Source organism: Ambystoma mexicanum, chromosome 1q, assembly GCF_040938575.1.
Source record: "Ambystoma mexicanum isolate Mex_15411 chromosome 1q, UKY_AmexF1_1, whole genome shotgun sequence".
Classification (NCBI taxonomy): domain Eukaryota; kingdom Metazoa; phylum Chordata; class Amphibia; order Caudata; family Ambystomatidae; genus Ambystoma; species Ambystoma mexicanum.
Window position 1 is genome coordinate 183,970,201 of NC_090922.1, and position 18,813 is coordinate 183,989,013.

Sequence of the window (18,813 nt, forward strand, 5' to 3'; positions counted from 1 at the left end):
CTCAACCTTCTCCGTGATAACCTGGGTATCACTGGTCAGGCTCTGGCGTGGCTGACCTCTTTCCCCTCCAATCGACCCTCCCAGGTCCAACTGGGGTCTTTCCTCTCTGACATCTTTTTCTCTACCTGTGGTGTCCCCCAGGGATCTAACCTCTCTCCCTGGCAGTTCAACCAGTATCTGCCACTTCTCGCCCACCGCATCGCTGCTCTCTGCCCCAACTTTCAGTGCTATGCGGATGATACCCAGCTCATTTTCAGGCTACCCTCGACCTCCTCTTCTTCTTCCCTCATCTCTGACTGTCTTTCTGCTATCCAGGAATGGTGGCCCGCCAACGACCTCTGCCTTAATGCCAGTAAGACTGAGATTCTACTCATCGGCACACCCACTCCCTCCTTCCCTGCAGCTCTCTGGCCGGCCTCTCTTGGCCCTCTTCCTGCTCCTACCTGCAAGGCAAAAAAACCTTGGGGTCATCTTCAACTCCACACTCTCCTTCTCTCCTCACATATCCGACGTCTCTAAGAAGTCACACTACCAGCTACACCTCCTCAGAGGTATCCTTCCTTTCCTCTCCTTCCCCCAGAAGCTCACTGTCTCTAGAGCCCTGGTTCTCTCGAAGCTGGACTACTGTAACAGCCTCTATCTAAATCTGCCCGCCTCTACTCTCCGCCCTTTGCAACTCATCCAGAACAGGACTGTGAGACTTGTCCTTGGCCTCAAGCCCAGGGACCGTATCTCTCCAGGACTGAAATCACTGCACTGGCTCCCAGTGACTGCGAGGATCAAGTTCAAAACCCTCTGCATTGTCCACAAGGCCGTCTGGGGCCTTGGGCCAAAATACCTTCAACTCTCTCTTCCTAAATATCTTCCTTCTCGACCTCTTCGCTCATCCGCCTCCAACTCCCTCAGGGTCAGCCGCTTCTCCAAACAACGAGTTGGGGGCAGATCTTTCTCCGCCGCAGGGGCCTCCCTCTGGAACAGCCTTCCTGCCTCCCTGAAACTTGAGGAGAACCATCTCTGGTTCCGGAAGCACCTCAAAACCTTCCTCTTTGCCTCCGCTTTCTCTCCCCCTCTCCCCTGCTAATACTACTGAAACTGCACTGAATCTGCAACTGGGCCACTCACCGTTCTCGGTCCTTGGCCCAGCCACTCTCCCCTGAACTGCTTTCATGGCAACCCCTGCACGTCGGGACTGTGTCTGTATCCCTTCAGCCCCCCTTCCCAGCACTTGTCTGCACTTACTTCGCACTTGCCACCAGCTGGCCCTTGTTATTTATCCTGTTTGCTGTATGCTATTAACCTTGTACTGCACTTTCCCCTCTCACTTTCCCCCTTGCACTTTTCCCTTTCCCTCTACCCTTTGCACTTGCGCGATCTGAATGACACCTGGCCTAGTAGGATCGTTGTTCTGTCTCCCCTTGTTCCCCCCGCCTCATCGCGCCTTGAAACACTTGTGTATAGGCGCGTTACAAATGCCATATCATATCATATCATAGCAAGAGATCCACGTCTGTATACCCCTGGTAACTTAGGGTGAGACCCATAGTTACTTGACATGCAAACAGAGGGGGGGTCTGGGAAACTCTCTACCAGCACGAACACAGCCCATTGAAATGTTCCCTAACTTCTCGGGATGCACAATAATTTATCTGTTATCACCCCATAGTACTAACAAATTATAGGGGCCAAGGCATAATCTAATTCCCTTGATCAGATCATTCCCCACAAGATTATTTCCCTTTTAGATAATAGACACATGCAGATTTCTTTTGGCTGCATCGCACACAGGTGGGCACCTCCTCTTAAGGACTGCTTCACTTCTACCCCTCCAGGAACAGGTGGGATTCAGCCAGTAAGATAGGATCAGCATTTCTCCACAGCCTGTCTTCTGTTTCTTACACAGGATAAGGCCGGGGACTTTAACTCCTGCTAGGCCTCACTTTCAGCAAGGCCTCACTTTCACCCTCTGCTAATAATCCATCAATGGGCAGAAAAGAGAGCAATATTCCTTCTCCTTCCTGTTGCTATCAGTTCATCTTTCTCTCCATCAGTCACTGAGGGAGTCAGTAAGTGTGTCAGTGTCTCTCACTCAGTTAGTGTGTGTTGAATCTTATAAAGAATAGTAACTCAATCTTTTTGAGGTGTGTTTATTTTACCCAATCTGATTGGTCAATGTACGTGTGTTAAACAGTGTTCTAAAAGTGACACCACAGTAGGCAGACCCCTCCACAGTCAATGGGTATATTAATGAAGGCGGCAGTCTGATGGGAGTAACTTCAAAATCCAGTTTCCCTCCCATTTAATGCAATGTCATTGCAGGGATTTCTTGCATTAAAATCTATTCCATTCTGATACAGTACATTCCACCTTTGTGATCACTTTAATAATCAGCTGCCCAGGTTCCTCTCTCACATCATAATACCGGAAATAATTACTGAGTTAAAGATTTTTCCATTTAACTTCTACATTTATATTCAACTCATTTTCCCATTTCATAGTAACAGGCTCATCTCTGCGGATGCTAGAATATATAATTCCCTGGCATGCACAATTTCTATGCCTCAAAATGCAGATTTGCCTAATTTGCATACTTAAACTCATATTTGCAAAATCTAGTAGCCCTAAATAGATAATTTCAGACTGAACATTTCCACAAGGCTCTGTTCAAGAAATAGTGAATCTCATCTTGAATTTTGCAGCAAGGTATTTAGGACAGGGGCTGGACATGGTAACATCCCCTGCAGTGTGCAGTTCATGGGGGTTTGGTGACTTCTGTGCTGCCCCCAAAGTTCCCTGGTGTGTTAGATTTATAGATAAACTTTATGTTTCCAAGTACCAAGATTCCTTCTTTCAAGAGAGGTCTGAGAGATAAGATCAGGCACCACAGATCTGCAGAACCCCCATTAGTTCATTATCTTAAACCCACCAGACACAGATGCAACCCATACATGCCAGTTTAGGATTTACGATTAGGTCCCACACACCATTTCTGTGAGAAAACATGGATTCTCTTTTCACATCTCATTTTGGGGGAGGTGGCATGAGCAGAATCCACAGGTCAAAAGTACAGTTCTGTGCCAGGCTATTATGCAAGTCTATGCAAAAAGGACAAGCATACTCATCCTTGGCACTTAAGAGGTTAATGGTGTCCCAGTCACACTTTCAGCTTTTGAAATGTACATTTTCCTGTCCACCCTGATTTTACATTTTCCCCCAAAACACAGCAGCATTATATATTTGCTTTTCCTTTCTTGAAACCGTGTTTCTCTTTCTCCTCAGGCTAAGCAGTTCTCCATTTTAACAAACGTTGCAGGTTATTTTCTGGTACTTGAAATGTTCATGTCATGCCTTGTCAGAGTTTTGAATGGTGAAAGAATTGCACATTTCGTTTGTGCGTGTTTCCCAAGTGCTGTGTGCTGGCTGCAGCTTAAATATTGTTTTTAAAATGATGCCTTGCTGTGCATCCTTTCTCATGAATCAGGCTTCCCTACAGATTGGTGTGGAGGAAATCTACTAAATCAGGGGTAGGTGTTGTGGCATACCGTAAAACATGAAGGTCCTTTTATACAGAATAGTAACACAGTCACATTTTCCTCTGTAAAAAGAAAACTACAAAAAAAATGTCCGCCAGAGAAATCGGAGAAGGGAATTACCCCTTGCCTCTTCTCAACTTCCATAGCGCCCATCTGGGAAGAGGAGGACACTCAGTTAAGTGGATTACTGGTAATAAAATGGTCCGGAGTTGAGGGGACCTGTTGCAGGAGAGAGGTACATGCTCTGTAGGTTGCTGGAGGAGGCTCAATGAGGAAAATCAGGGTGATTTGAGGAGGCGCTCAGGCAGTGAGCGGCATCTGCAGGGACGCATAGGTCATGGCAGGGATCAAAGTGGCCAGGAGGTATGCCCTGCGTTGTGGGCCTTCTGATTATCAATGAACCAAAGCAATTTCACCTTCTGGGTGCTAATAATAGAAACGTGTAGTTGAACCATTTGTTTTAGTGTCATTTCTTTTTTTTTTGCTTGCTTGGGCTGTTTCATTAGGTCCCACTCCATGACTGTTATTAATACGATTCCTTGTTACTAATTAATAGTTAGATGTGGCTTACTCTTCTTTTAGTATTAAATATGGCTAGGCTTTCTTTACTTAAATTTGTTCAAAGAAGAATGTTTCTCTTCCCTTGCCGTGCTGTACATGTAAGAGTATCGGGGGTTTGTGAACACTGTTTTTCACGTGCTTGCAGGAGGAAACTGACAAGGATTTTGGGGACCTAGAGAATCCTGTGGACTTCAACCAGCTACCAGCAAACTACCATAATGAAGAGCAAGATGAGCACCAGGTTGGCAACGACACCATCTACAGCCATAGCAAGATTGACAAGGTAACATTTTTAAAAGCATTTGTATGCATCTGTAAAGACCTTACATACTTTAATCTCACATCTCACATCTCACATGCCTCGTTATGAACCCAACAACCAGTATTCAGGAATGCAACTTCATTTGTATTTGTATTTATTTGTATTTATTTTATTTGTAAAGCGCAGCCAGGCCCAGGGGCATTCGGGCGCATAAATTAGATCTGGTTACAGTTACAATTGAAAGTAGTCAAAAAAAGTTACGTTACAATACAGTTACAGGTAAGTACAAACTTGGTAATGGGAGTGCATACATACATGGTCTAGTATAAATACATTAATTACAAAATTGTGCTAGTGGCAGTCAATCATAATGAGGTCAGGCAGTTAGGCTGTCATGGAGTCCATATTGTGAAGCCAACACTTCGTGTTGTGTTTAAATAAGTTAAATGACGGTTCTGCTCGCAGAGGCGCAGATATAGTGTTCCATAATTTAGAGGCTTGTACAGGGAAGCTAGCACCACCCGAGTTATGAAGTTTAAATCTCGGTATGGACATGGTGTTAGCTTGTGCTGATCTCAGTGGTCTTGAGGAGGTGTGAGGTGTAAGTTGGTTGGTGCGATAGGCTGGTGCAAGGTTGGCCCTGGCTTTGTGTGTAAGGGCCAAAGTTTTAAGAGATATTCTGTCCTTGACTGGGAGCCAGTGCAGTTTGCGTCTGGTCTCAGAAATGTGCACCCTTTTGGGGATGTTGAGGGCAGCCCTGATAGCATTATTTTGAATTACTTGCAGTTTGTTGATGTTTTTGTGGCTGGTGCCTAAATACAGGGCGTTACAATAGTCTTTCTTGCATAGGACTAGTGCTCTGGCAAGAGTAATGCAATTAGGTGAGGAGATGAACAGCCTACATGCAGTGATAATCTTACAGGTGTAAGCGGCTGATGATGCTACTGCATTAGTTTGTTTTGAAAAGGATAAGGTGGCATCGATGTAGATACCAAGGGTTTTGGTGTTATTTGACACAGGGATAATGTTGCCATCTATGGTGAAGGAATTGAATGCGGGATTAAGATTTTTGAGTTTGGCGTGAGTGCCAAGGATGATCAACTCAGTTTTTTCGTCGTTGAGACAAAGTCCATGATGTGCCATCCATGCTTGGATTACTGAATAGATTTCATTAAGGGTTTTGCTGTCTGATTCATAGTTTCCCGAGATAGGAATGAGTATCTGGTTGTCATCCGCGTAATTGGTATACGTGACACCCAGATAGTCAAGGATATCAAAGAGGGGCTTTGTGAATACATTATAAAGTGTTGGGGACACGCAAGAGCCTTGCGGTACTCCACAGGGTACTGGTGAGGGTTCAGCAGAATCAGTGGGAGAGAAGACCCTCATGGTTCTGTTTGCCAGGAAGGAGCTAATCCAGGCCGTGGCTGCGTCTGAAAAGTGTGCCGCAGTTTTCAAGTGGTGACAGAGTGTTTGGTGGTTGACCAGGTCATATAACAATTACATATAAATAATTATGCCTATCTTGCTACTCTAAGAATCTTGGAGATAGTATGGAAGATAACTGAGAGATAAATTAGAGGCACTTGTTACGCACTTGTTTCTACATGAGGCGACCATGCACATTGCAAGTTCAAATCCCGGCATGGAAGCCTCAGCCCTTGATCCTTCTTGATAAATTGAGTACCATTACATTGAGTCAATATAAAACCTTTTACTCTTGCTTCTACTTTTCCTCCTTCCCAGCTGGTTGAGAACAGTCTGCGGTACCACAGGTAATGCTAAACCAGTTTTGAAGGAGGCAGGGCATGAACTGAGAGTACCCGAATCACTGTGAAGATACGTTTTACCTTATTTCAAATGCTTAGAAGAAGAAGTCATCCAGCATGCGGTATATATAAAAAGGTGATATTGTTAGTATTCAGACTCTTTCGATTCTGTTATACTTCCATAGAAAACATTCAAGCTGTCTTATCTGTGTGACAACAACATAGGCAGTATTCAGACTGTAGAAGCTCAGACCACCACACAGATCATTTCAGGCAAGAGTTAGCAATCAAGGTATCTTGTCTGTGTAATTATCTCAAAGACAGGGTTGTTGAGCCGCTGTAAGAACCTCAAAGCTAGTATTCAGACTGTTGTATGTCTGCAAATACCTAAGAAATATTATTCAGGCTTATCCTCCCTGAGTGTCCTAGAGACCATATTCTGGCTGCCAAGACTCTGTAAGAAACTTTGAAACATTATTCAGGTTTTCAATTTTTAATTATTTTGAAGATGTTTATTTTATTGGTGATTTGTACTGCGCGAAACATGCAAAAGCACTCCATTCAATCCTCGCTTATATACAGGAGCCAAACAGTGTTGTTGGTTGTGTAATTATATATTGGGGCAGGGATAGGTTTTCCTAAAAAACTGAAAACAACATATGTACAATAAGAAATTGCATGGCTGGTTTGTGCTTTACAATAGTTTGCTTTTGACTACACTAGTTGCTGTTACCTTAGGAATTTTGACAGACCTACGAGCTACAGCTCCCACTGTGGCCAGCCCGCACATTCGAATCCAAGGTCGATACATTGAGTATCATTTAATTGTGTAATTACAGCACATATTATTCTGCTATTTTGCCTTCTGCTTCTGGTACCACAGGCAATTTCCCATCCAGTTGTGAAGGATGGAGAGCAAGAACTAAGAGTATGAGAATCACCATAAAGGTAATTTTTCTATATTACAAGGCTTAGAAGCAAGAGGAATCCGGCATGAGGTGTTATATAAAAACCTGGTATTGAAATTATTGTTATTATTTATTTGAACTCTGGAATAATTCTAGAGAATTTATTCAAGCTGCTTTGTTTCTGTAGAAACAGTATAGACAATTCAGAGATGAAGCCAGGGTATCTACTACGTTTCTTACTTCCCTTGATAGCAGTGGTTGAAGTGAGTGGGAGCAGTTTGGAGTGGCGCTTCTCCTCTACTTTTTTCTTTGTTATTTAACCACTAACATACTTATATTTTAAAAAGCAACCATTCCACAATGGTTTCTTCTTAAAATAAAAGCAAATACATTTGGTGCTCACTCCTGAAACATAACCAATGGAACCATTGCACTGCGCAGACTTTGTGTCATTCCTGACTCGTCCATCACATCACATCATGTCTCGTGACATTACTATGTCGTACAGAGGAAGAGGCTTGAATGCATGTGCAGCCGGAGCAAGTATTGTTCAGTGTCTTCGTGGAGTCACTGGCCTGCTATAAAGAGGACCCTCTATTTTCTGCTTGCAAGCCCTCCGTAGGCAGTGTCCTTTCCTCAATCATTTGGTATCAGATTCCAGCTGTAGCCACCATAGACACCTGTGCCATAGCTTCAGCAGCTACAGGAACCAGGCCTTGTTGCAGAGTGCCCTGGCTGGCCTTCTTTTAGTGCTTCTTCAGCAAGTACAGGGTGCGGCTCATCCCATCACAGCCAGCCCAGCGATATGATACAGCGCTCTTCAACCTGCAAGTATGTTATAAGGTCTACAGTACTACTAAATTCCAATAAAGCAATCCCCTGGGCAATCCCTGTGGTAATGTTATTTTAAATGTTTAAACAATTGAAGGGAATCCGATTTATCGAACACTGGGAACAAACTACTTGGGCTACAATTTGACCAATTCTAATTCGATCTCAAAATGGGGTCATTCATTATTGATCAAAATGATCCCGTTAATTGCACAGATGAGGATTATCCTGCCCAAATTTTGCAAATTTTCCCTTTTGCCTTTGATTGAATTTTATTCACTCAAAGTAGATGCCATAATTCTATATGGCCTTGACCTATGTTTATTGCCCATTGGTGATGTTCTTAATAAAATCCAGGGCAGCATTTGGAAAACTGTGTTGGGTTTGTCTCAAAGTATTCCCAATGTTGTAATCATCCATGAACTGGGTTTGCCTTCTCTGGCCCATAAGTTACAATGGAGAAGGATATCTAACTTCTCAAAAATGCTTGCTCCTACTCCGACTTCTCTTTATGAAGCTCTTGCATGGATGCTAACTAGTAATACACCAGCATCTTTAGCGTTATTTAAAACTCAAATTCTCGCTGTTTTGGATAAAATTGCTGTGACTCCACAGGATCTCACATTGCGTCCATGCTCTGTAAAGCTAAAATTGGTGCAAGCTGATTGGGCAAATACATCCGATCGGATTGGTTGCTACAAATCATACTTGGAGTATGCTAAATTTAGACATCCGCAAAAGAAAAGCTGCACTTATTATATCTTAAGATATTGGAATCAAGCTATGAGAATGTATATGCGGTTTAGATTTAACCTGATACTTATCAAAGAAAGCACAAAACATTGGAAAAACAGCTTGAATATGAGTAATGATGTCGACTGTAGATTTTGTCTCACCGCTCATGAACCTGAAACTTTAAAGCATTTAGTTTCTTATTGTAGTTTCTTTGAGAGTTGTAGAGAATTGACCTTGCATCAATGCTTTTATAATAATTCATCTCAGTCGTGTGAATTCTTTTGGGTTACCTGTATGTGGGGTAAGAGCACTGCCTTAATCTTAGTACGTTTCTTAAAGATCTTAGAATCAAGACTTTGTAGTAGGTCAGTTTAGTTCTTTTGAAAAATGGCTTGGTTTCTAACGATTAAATTTGATGGTCGCCCCATTTGTTTTGCTTTTACTATGGAACTGAGAGCATTGCTTTGTAAATATTGTATCTTTATTGATTAGCTAATATGTGAGAGGCCTTATAATTTATAATTGACATAGAATCTGAGATGTTAAGGACAAACAGAATCATGTAACTTTGTAGTATGTTTATTTTGCACCAGGTAGATGCCTTATTTGCATACTTTGGATCTTGGGATGTTTTAAATTTTAATGATTATGTAAATAAGTATCTGTAATTGTTTGATTTTAAGATGATGCGTTAAAAGAATATTTCATTTTTGTAAAGGTGTTTTTACCAAATGCAAATAAAGAAATAAAAAAATAAAATGTTTAAACAATTAAAGGTTGTGCTGGTCAGGCACCCAAGGAATGGGTACACATATGTAAAGGATGGGTGCACTCACCTGTTAAAAGCAACCATTCTGAAAGACATCCGTATCCTGTTTCCTGTCTGTGTATCTTAACTTACTATCTTAATGCACTATCGCCCCAAGGTCAAGAGTCCCAATAAATTATGGAACGCGTCCCCCTTTGTGACAGCAGCCACGAATGCTATGCAACGTCCCTTGTCATGGATGTACGCTGGAGACAAACATCCTCTGTATGAAAAGCGAAATCATGTTTCCGCATGCAAAAATAGTCATTCAATGCATAACCCCATTTATTTTGTTTAGTCGCACAAAACACACGTTATTGTGCTTTAAGTTGGATCAATTAAAGGGGTCCTTCAAGACTTCATGTTTTGTATTAAAATTCTAATTTTGAAAGGCATTGATTACTTCCATTCAAACTAACTGTGTACTCATCACTATGGAAAAATAGAGCAGCTATCAATAATATCTTTTGCTGTTAAAAATCATCCGAGAGCTAAACAATTAAGCAATAAACCCTGAGCTGGGGGCCATTATCGCATCATGAAATGCCCCGGGGCGGTCCTTAATGAAGCCCTGGGCATTACTAGATGCAGTAATGGCCCCCTAGCAAGGGGTATATTGCTATTAGTATCCCGGCACATTGTACTTGAATAATAATAGTTTGTAAGTTGTGAACATTTTTGCAACTTCAAAAAAAAAAAAGATGGCCACCATGGATAGAGGTAAAGGGACTATACTTAGTTCCTTCTCCCTTTCCACGGCCGCTTTGCAGACATCGGAGCTGCGCCGGGAACACCACTTTTGAATGGATTATGTCCTACCACATAGTCCTCATCTTTTGACATCTCCTTTACTGCTGCAACTGCTTCTGAATTTTATTTTGTCAGAGGGTGCTGTGCATCGATCCCGTTGACTCAATGTCCCTCGAGGGCCTCCGTCTTAAGGTCGACGTCAGCACCAGTATATATAGCATGGGCTTCATTTCTGTTTTTCCGATGCAGTTATCGCTTCGAAAGAATTATGGCATGCTTTGTTTTTTTTAATAAAAACTACGACACTCAAGAGAAAATGTCTTCATCATCAGCTCCATCGACTTCAAAGACAAGATTCAGGAAATGCCATGATTGCAATGCCAAAATGTTGATCACTGAGTCTCATTGAGTGTGTATGTGGTGTCTGAGCACAGAGCATCGAACGGCTGATTGCGACTTCTGTCGGGCAATGACCGGTAAGGCTCTAAAAGAGCGTAAAGGGAAATTAGCGGCGGGTAGGACCCCCTCGAAATCCCCTTCAACCCAATCTAAAGTTCGATCTTCTGACGAGTCGAGAGGAAACTCTGCTCTGAGAAATCTCGCTCCAGGAGTGGGTCTCGCCATTTTTGTCTTCGACTAAGACGTCGAAAAAGAGATATTACAGATCTCCATTGTCCTCTAGTGATTCCTCGCCTGAGAGAATTTCATGTCCAACCAACTCCTGCCAAGTGGGAAGAGTTTCAGAGAGAGATGTTAAAGATATTTGAGGAGGACCCATCCTCCTCAAAGGACAAGGAGAGAAGCCAAGCTCCAGTTGGACTGCATAAAGGTGACAAAGGGAAGGCAAAGGCAAAATCCTGTGTAGGCTTCAGCCCGGGACGTAAGCCATTGACCCTAGGCGTATCATTGAGGCCTCGACCCGCCGACATTTCATCGAAGGCTCCTTCGAGTCGAGGGTCTAGCCCTTCGAGGGCATTGTCCACATAAAAAGGCATCATCGACACCATCAGTGTCGAGATCGTCAATGGCTCCAGTGTCGAGAACGTTGATGCCATTGATCTCAAAGCAGCCGTCAGCGACGGGCTCAAAGCCGTTTATGCCTTTAGCTAAGCAGGTGGAGAAAACGTACAAACCTGCATACATTTCTGAAGAGCAGGAGCCTTCTGATGGCGACACTCCACCCTTTGGCCTAGAGTTTGGTTCCCCCTAACGTGCCAGAGGCCCTAGTGTCAGAAGATTCCAAAATGAAGGACTTATATAAGAGCCTCCAAGCAGCTAGTGGTGTGGATACATCATCTGAATTGGAATTTGCAAAGCCAGACCCTTCAGACCATGTAGGAGCCTCCTATGGGCAACTCATAACCAGGGTGGTTGACTTTCTAGGTTGGAGCAGACCTGCTCCCCCATTTGAGAAGGATGATTTAAGGGATATCCTGGACCAGGGTCCACAAAAGGATTCAATCCTTCCTTTTCACACTGCCCTTCAAAAAAGGGTTAAGACAGATTGGGAGACACCTGAGACAATTGATGCATTGAACAAGAACCTCACCAAAAAGTATAGGACATCTAGCAGCAACCCTGAATATTTGGCAAAGCACCCCCAGACCAGAAACCCTGGTGGTTCAAGCGACGACATCCTCTTCCAAACAGGCCGTTTATCCCACTATCCCTCCTGACAGAGGCGATAAGCAAGTGACGCTTTGGAAAGAAATACTTTTTCTGCAGAAAGCATGGTATTGAACTCAGTCATCGCCACATGCGACTTAGCTAAATTCCTGTTCGCCCTGTTGGATCATCTAGCAATGGTAGATTTGCGTGGTTGAGAAAGTCGCGATTTGCACCGGACGTGCAGTCCAGACTTCTCAATATGCCTTTTGACGATTCTCAACTGTTTGGCAGTACGGCTGGCGAAAGCAATGGCTTTCCACCATTGAGTTCGCATACAATAATGCTTAATACAAAGCCATGAAAATGTCTGTTTTTTCCCCTATATGGTTATCATCCTTGTGCGTTTCCTGATATGTTTGTACACAAAGAAGAACCTGCAGTGACTGAGTTACTAGAGGACATCTATGATATCCAGCAAAGATTGTGTGATAATTTGCTACACGCACAAAGGTGCATGAAGAAACAAGCTCATTGTTGATGATCCCCTGCTCCAGTGCATCGAAGGGGCGACAAGGTCAGGTAGTCCACACGTTTTTTTCCTTCCAGCGAACTACCTACAAAACTGTGATCCCGTTTCTATGGTCCATTCAGGGTCTTCAAGGTCTTGAATCCCTCCATGGTTTGTCTGTGTCTAGTGCATACACGGCAAATGAATCCTTCCTTCTTTATGTCCCAGGTGAAGCCTGTACACCCTCGCTTACGCCCTGCTCCTGTTCCTCCTCCCCCTGTAGTGGTTGATGGAAATTCTGAGTATGAAGTGGATGCAATGTGTAACATGAAGAAGGTTTGTGGGCGTACCTATTTTCTCATCGCCTGGAAGGATTACAGTTTTGCCGACCGTTAGTGGGATCCTGTAGACAACATTCATGCTCCTCACCTGTTGCATGCGTTCATTGTCTTCTATGCTGTCAGCGCTTTAGGGCTTCGAGGAGGGGGCATAGTGTTGCGGTCACAGCTGCAACTGCTGCCCTTACACCCCCTCCAAGATGGCATTAGGAAACTGCTGCATCGCCTGCCCACTCCAAGATGATGGCAAGAACACAGAACATCTGATGCACAATGACGCACTACAGAGCGGCGCCCCATCCACGCTCCATATAGGAGCCGCGGACCAGGATACGGTGCATCGCAACACTCCGGATTCCAGTTTTATGGTTCCCATCTGTCTTCTGTTCTGTGCTTGATTCCTCTGACCTTAGCTCCTTTTTCTTCTGCCGAAAGATTCCTGGATCCTATCAGCTCCTCAGGTATCATGGTCTTCTGCAACATCTACAGGTCACGCCCTCTACACTCTGCATGTCCAGGGGTTTTTGCCCTTTGAGCTTTTCCCATGGGACTCACTGTCACCTAGGTCAGCTGGTCCCTTGTATAGTCACGGGTCAAGGTTATTCCATAGTGTCTTAGGGTTTTCTTTTACCTCTTTATAGGTGTGCACTAAGGAGCCCCGAAGTTTACACCTCCGTCTGATGGCAAATCGGGGCTGCCCAATAGTATATGGACCCACATTCAGTATTGGCCAGAGTTTCATAACTATCCGTTTTAGGTGGTTGGATAGTGGGGAGTAGCTGAATAACGATGTTAAGTTCTCTTGATTGTTGTTTCTTCTCCCATGTTGTACTAATGCGAAATCCCTAGGAATGTGTCTAGCTCTTTTTCTGGCATGTCATACTGTCTTTTTGGGATACCAACAAGTTCTTAATTTCAGTGTCAGGTCTGCGGCCTGTTGATCATAATCCCACAGGCCGGTGCAGCTCCTTGGGTAGCGCAAAAATTGCCAGAAGGGTATGTTTTTTCTTAGGCTTCTTGGATGACAGCAATGAAATAACAGCAATGAATTTCTATCGCTGGGTTTATGGTACACTGTCATGTTTTATTTTTTATTTCTTTTTATCAGATTTTTACGAGAACATAACATTTTTCAAATAACGAGGAACTAAGGGAAGTACCCTCTCAGCATACATAATAAACAGCATGTCAAAGTGTTATGCTCACCTGGTATCCACGGGGATGCCACCCAGCCCTGGTTGGATGATTTGCACTCTCGAACCCTGTCCCTTGGTAAGGCCTCTGGTTAAAGATGGGTCTGCAATATAGGAGAGCTGGATTCAATACCAGATTGTCTTTATGTTTTCCCAACTCCCTTGGCCTCAACCCCTTCCTCCCCCTTGGGCCTTCTCCTCACCTTAATTGGCAGGGGCGCGTAGATGTGGGGGGCGAGCAGCGACCAAGTTACTTCACTGGTGCAAGCCCCCCTGTGGGAATCCAGGCCTGCTGCGACTCCGTAGGTTTGCTGCTTTACAGTTTTTATATGCAGTTCTTATGTTCCTCTTAGTTCGAGTAATAATGTCTTGCTTCTTTCCTTTTAGGTATGGAAAGGTATTTTGGTGTTGTCATGCAGTTTGAAGATGAGCATGGGCCGGTAGGTGAAAGCGCGGTGTGCGCGATGTTGTCCGGTGAGTAATGCGCGATGCGCAGCCCTGTTTCTCCTTTTATATTGCTAACCTATGTCTTTTCTCTCCTTGCAGGTTGCGATGTTCCTCGCCGAGCGTCGTAATACTCCAGCAATGATACTGACCAGTAGATGACTACCCAGATAAGAATTGTGTGGCTTTCTTCATTCGGGAGGAAACGTGAGTAAACGCTTACTAATGCTGTCTTTCTTTCTCCTCTTTCCAGATTATGGTATTCCAGGTTGCATGCGGTGCCAGATGATGGAGTTCGTACTTTCAGGTGAGTGGAACTGAAGTCAGCGATGGATTGAAGACAGGATACTGTTCCAGGTAAGTTTCGTAGTGATCTTTGTCTCTCTGCAGGTCCTTGGTTTCAGGTAAGCTGGCATCAAAGAACTGGACACAGTCAGCGTTACGCTGCCCGCAGCAGAATAACGCAAAGCATGTTCTGCTGTTTGGGTGTGGTTTAAATAGTCTCAGGTAAAGTAGTCCAGGTAAAATAGTCCCAGGCCTGCCACACCCAAAGTAGTCCAGGTAAAGTAGTCCCAGGCCTGCCACACCCAAAAGACTACACCGCATAGCTCAGTTCCTTGTAACTGAGCTATGTGTGTGCCTCCATGTTGGCTGAACCCCCCCCCCCCCCAAGTTAAATAGTCCCAAGTAAATAGTCCCATTCTAATGTTAGTCTTCATGATGGTTATGAGCCTCCAAGAGAGTCTTGGATGAGGTTTTAAGGCCTTTGACCTGGCCCTAACTGGAAGGCTGACTTGCCAGTGAGGGCCAGGGGCAAGGGTCATGACAAAAGTACGTCTCCAACTCCCCCCCTCGATACGGGCGATGATGCATGTCGGTTACTAAAAATTGAGGCATGCTCTCGGTGAACAGTCTCTGGTCCGGTGGGTCATCGCTGCACCTTATGCACCATGAATATTATTGAAGGCGCTCCCCTCTCAAGCTTTGCCTGTATCGGCCCGGGTGGACCTTTCTCCTTTGAGTTTGTCCTTCTCTCCCCTACTGGAAGACCATGTTGAATTGTAACCATTCAGTTTCAACCAGAGTGCTGCTCCCATGTAGCGCATTAGAAATCTTTTCAATTAGGTATATGTCTTTGGCCGTGGCCGACCATTCCTTTACCGTTGGGAGGTGTTCCCTTTTCCAGTGTCTGGCCCTGCGAGCCCGCGCTGCCAGCAGAAAAAAGTGGGCCAAGAGTGAAGGTGCCCCCCAGTCCTTCGCCCGTCTTTCCAGCCCAAACAACACCAACAGTGGGTCCAGCACGTACGTTCCTCCCCCTGCATCTCTGATCCAACCCAGGACCTCCGACCAGAAGAACTGAACCCTGGGGCAGCCCCACCACATGTGCCAGTAGTCGGCCCTGGCCCCGCACCCATGCCAGCAATGTGGGCTCACCGTTGGGAACATTCTGGACAGGCGGACAGGGTCATATTGTCATTGGTGGAGGAGTTTTACGGCATGCAGCTTATACTGGCAAGAGATGGAAGTCTTAAAAGCTTGACTGCACATTTGTTGCCAGAGGCTATCCCCCAGTTCGATGCCCAGGTCCCTTTCCCAATGCGAACGGAGAGCCCCCGTGGCCCCATCTCCGGTTCCAACAAAGCCCTGTAGAGGCATGAAATTAGGCCCTTCATGTCTGCATAGCCATCCAGCATCTTTTCCGCTGGCATAAGTTCCCTCTGAATGTGTTTCCACTTGTCTGACATAAAGACTTCTTTAAGTCTCAAGTATAAGAGGACCAATAATTTCCCTATCCCCAGGGCCTCCTCGAGTTTTTGGATACTGATGAATTCTCCATTGTGGACCAATTGGCCCACCCTCGCCAGTCCCGCTTCAAACCATGACTGGTAACAGTCAACCTCTGGTATCTCATCCCTAACTGGAGGTGCCCAGATGTGGTTCAATCGGGGAGGGCCATGTGGTGATACCCTCCCCCTCTGCCCCTAGCCATGATTTCCCAGTGTATCCCAAGGATCGGGTGTTCTCTTATACGTTTCGGGAGGCGGTGCTTGGGATCCCAGAGCCACACCCCCACCATTGCCGGGAGCAGATGCTGGTTCTCTAAGAAGACCCACTGTTTGTCTGGGTCTTCCCTTAGATGTGTGACCAACGTTCTGAGCTGTGCCACCCTATAGTATATTGTCAGATCTGGCAATCCCACCCCTACCCTATCCTTGGGCAAAGTTAGTGTATCATAGCTCACCCTGGGCTTGCGATCCTGCCAAAGGAATCGTGTGATACGCCTCCTGGTTTCTTTCAAATGTTCTACTGGTGCTCTAATTGGGAACATCTGGAAGAGGTATAGAACCCTCGGGCAGAGGGTCATCTTTATAGCATTCAATCGTCCCAACCACGAGAGCTGTCCCTTTCCCATGACACCATGTCGGAATATAGTTTTTCGAAGAGCCTGGCCCAAATCCTGGTCTGGAGGGACTAAGTTAATTCCAAAATATTTCAACCCGTCTAACTGGATCTGCAGTCCGAGGGGCCCCAGCTCCTCTACATTCCTGGCTGCATCTAGAGAGAATGGGAAGACCACTGATTTGCTTGTATTCACCTTGAACCCCGGGAACCTGCCATATTCCCCAATCACCTCCAGGGCCGCTGGAATGGACTGAGCGGGATGCCTCAGATAGATCATTACGTCATCTGCGTAGAGACCAAGCTTACATTTCCTGTTAACCACCCTAATGCCCTCAACCTATGATTCTCCCCTCAAATATCCAGCCAGGATTTCCATGGTCAGAGCAAAGAGCAGGGGCGACAGAGGGCACCCCTGCCTTGTGCCCCTCTGTAAGGGAAAAGATTGGGACAGGCGCCCGTTAACCGTCACTCTGGCTGCAGGGCTCTCTTATAGACATCCCGCTGACATCCCTCCCAAAAAACAAATTTCCTAAGCACACCTTTGAGGAAGTAACAATCTACTCGGTCAAAGGCATTCTCTGCATCGATGGCCACCAGCACTGGATTTCCTCCCTCCCCTGCTGCTGTTCTCATGAGGTGAAGGGTCTTGCAGAGGGTATCTTCCCCCTGTCTCCCTTGGATGAACCCCATCTGTCCAGAGTGAATGAGTTTTGGCATAGGCTCTCCATTCTTGTGGCCAGTATTCTTGTAAATAATTTTGCGTCTATGTTGAGCAGAGAGATAGGCCTGTATGACTTACAATCTGTGGGGTCTTTGCCCTCTTTAGGGATAACTGTAATCAACTCCATCCCGAAGTACGGGGAGCCCTCCCTGTGACCATGATGCTAGTAAATAGGGCAGCTAAGTGCCGCGCGAGGGGTCCTGCAAATGTCTTCTAAAACCCTGCTGTGTATCTGTCCTCGCCGGGAGCCTTCTCCAGTTTAAGACCCAATATTGCGCTAAGGACTTCCTCCTGTGTAATTGGCCTGTCTAAAGTCGAACTCTCTCCTTCCCCGAGTTTTGGGAGTGGGGCGTCTGCCAGATACTTTTCGAGCTGAGTCTCATCTAACGTTCCCTCCTTCCAATAGAGTTGTTCATAAAATGCTGCAAAGCCCCCTACATCCTCCCCCGGGTCTGAGAGCCTCTGCCCGCCCTCCCCTTGAATCCCAGCCACCCACCTGTCAGATCTCTGGCCCCTGAGTTTGGTAGCCAACATGGCGTCTCCCTTGTCTCCCTTTTCATAGTACTTTTGCTTCATATACTGCAGGCTGGCAAGGACCCTCCCCATCTCTAGGTCCTTCAATTCTAGGCGCTTACCTCTAGCCACTCTAAGATCCTCCTCCCTCTGCTCTGCCTGTTTGTCGTCTGCTCTTTCTAGAAGGCAGATTTCTCTCCTAAGATTTTCAGCCAGCACGGACCCAATCCTCTTTTTTCCGGCTCTTTCCCTAATAAGTAGTCCCCTCCAGGTGGCCTTTGCTGCATCCCAAACCACCCCCTTTTCGACCTCCCCCGTATCGTTAATTTGGAAGAATTCCTCAATGGCCCCCTTCATTTCCTCCACAAAGACTACATCCTTGAGGAGAAGGTTGTTGCACCGCCAAAGTGATTTCCTGGGTTTCAGCCCAGAGAGGGTCATCCTAAGCTCCACCAGGTCGTGGTCTGACCAGCTGATTGGAACTTGTACACAAGAGTTCACCCTACTGAGGTGTCTTTGTTCTAGGAAGAAGTAATCGATCCTTATTCTGGAGCCATGGACCGTGGAGTGAAAAGTGTAGCCCTCTTCGAATGGATTCTGTCCTCCCACGTATTCCTGATCTTAGATATCTTGTCTTCCAGCTCCGCTGCTTTGGAATTTTTTTTTCACCAGACGGCGCTGTGCTCGAAGCCACAGAGTTGTAGTCCCCCACGGGCCGCTGTCGAGCATCAACGTCATCCGCAGTATAAAGGGCTCCAGCTGCGCCCGTTAGCTCAGTTCTGTTTTTCCGAGCACTGCTTCGTGTCACAAAACGGCACATAAGTTTTTCTTCGACAAAATGTCCTCGTCATCGACTCCAACCACACCCAAAACGGGTTTTAAAAAATGTCTAAAGTGTGGTAGAAAAATGTCGATTACCGACCCGCATCGT

The 18,813-nt window shown here is 45.5% G+C and overlaps 1 protein-coding gene across 1 annotated transcript in view; it reads left to right on the top strand.

Moving 5' to 3' along the window:
- LOC138526369 (dickkopf-related protein 3-like) overlaps positions 1 to 18,813 on the top strand; it is a 1,508,461-nt gene that overhangs the window by 688,108 nt on the left and 801,540 nt on the right. Inside the window, exon 3 of the mRNA XM_069637031.1 lies at positions 4,237 to 4,374. Within this exon, the coding sequence (XP_069493132.1) occupies positions 4,237 to 4,374 (138 nt within the window). The remainder of the gene's footprint in view (positions 1 to 4,236; positions 4,375 to 18,813) is intronic.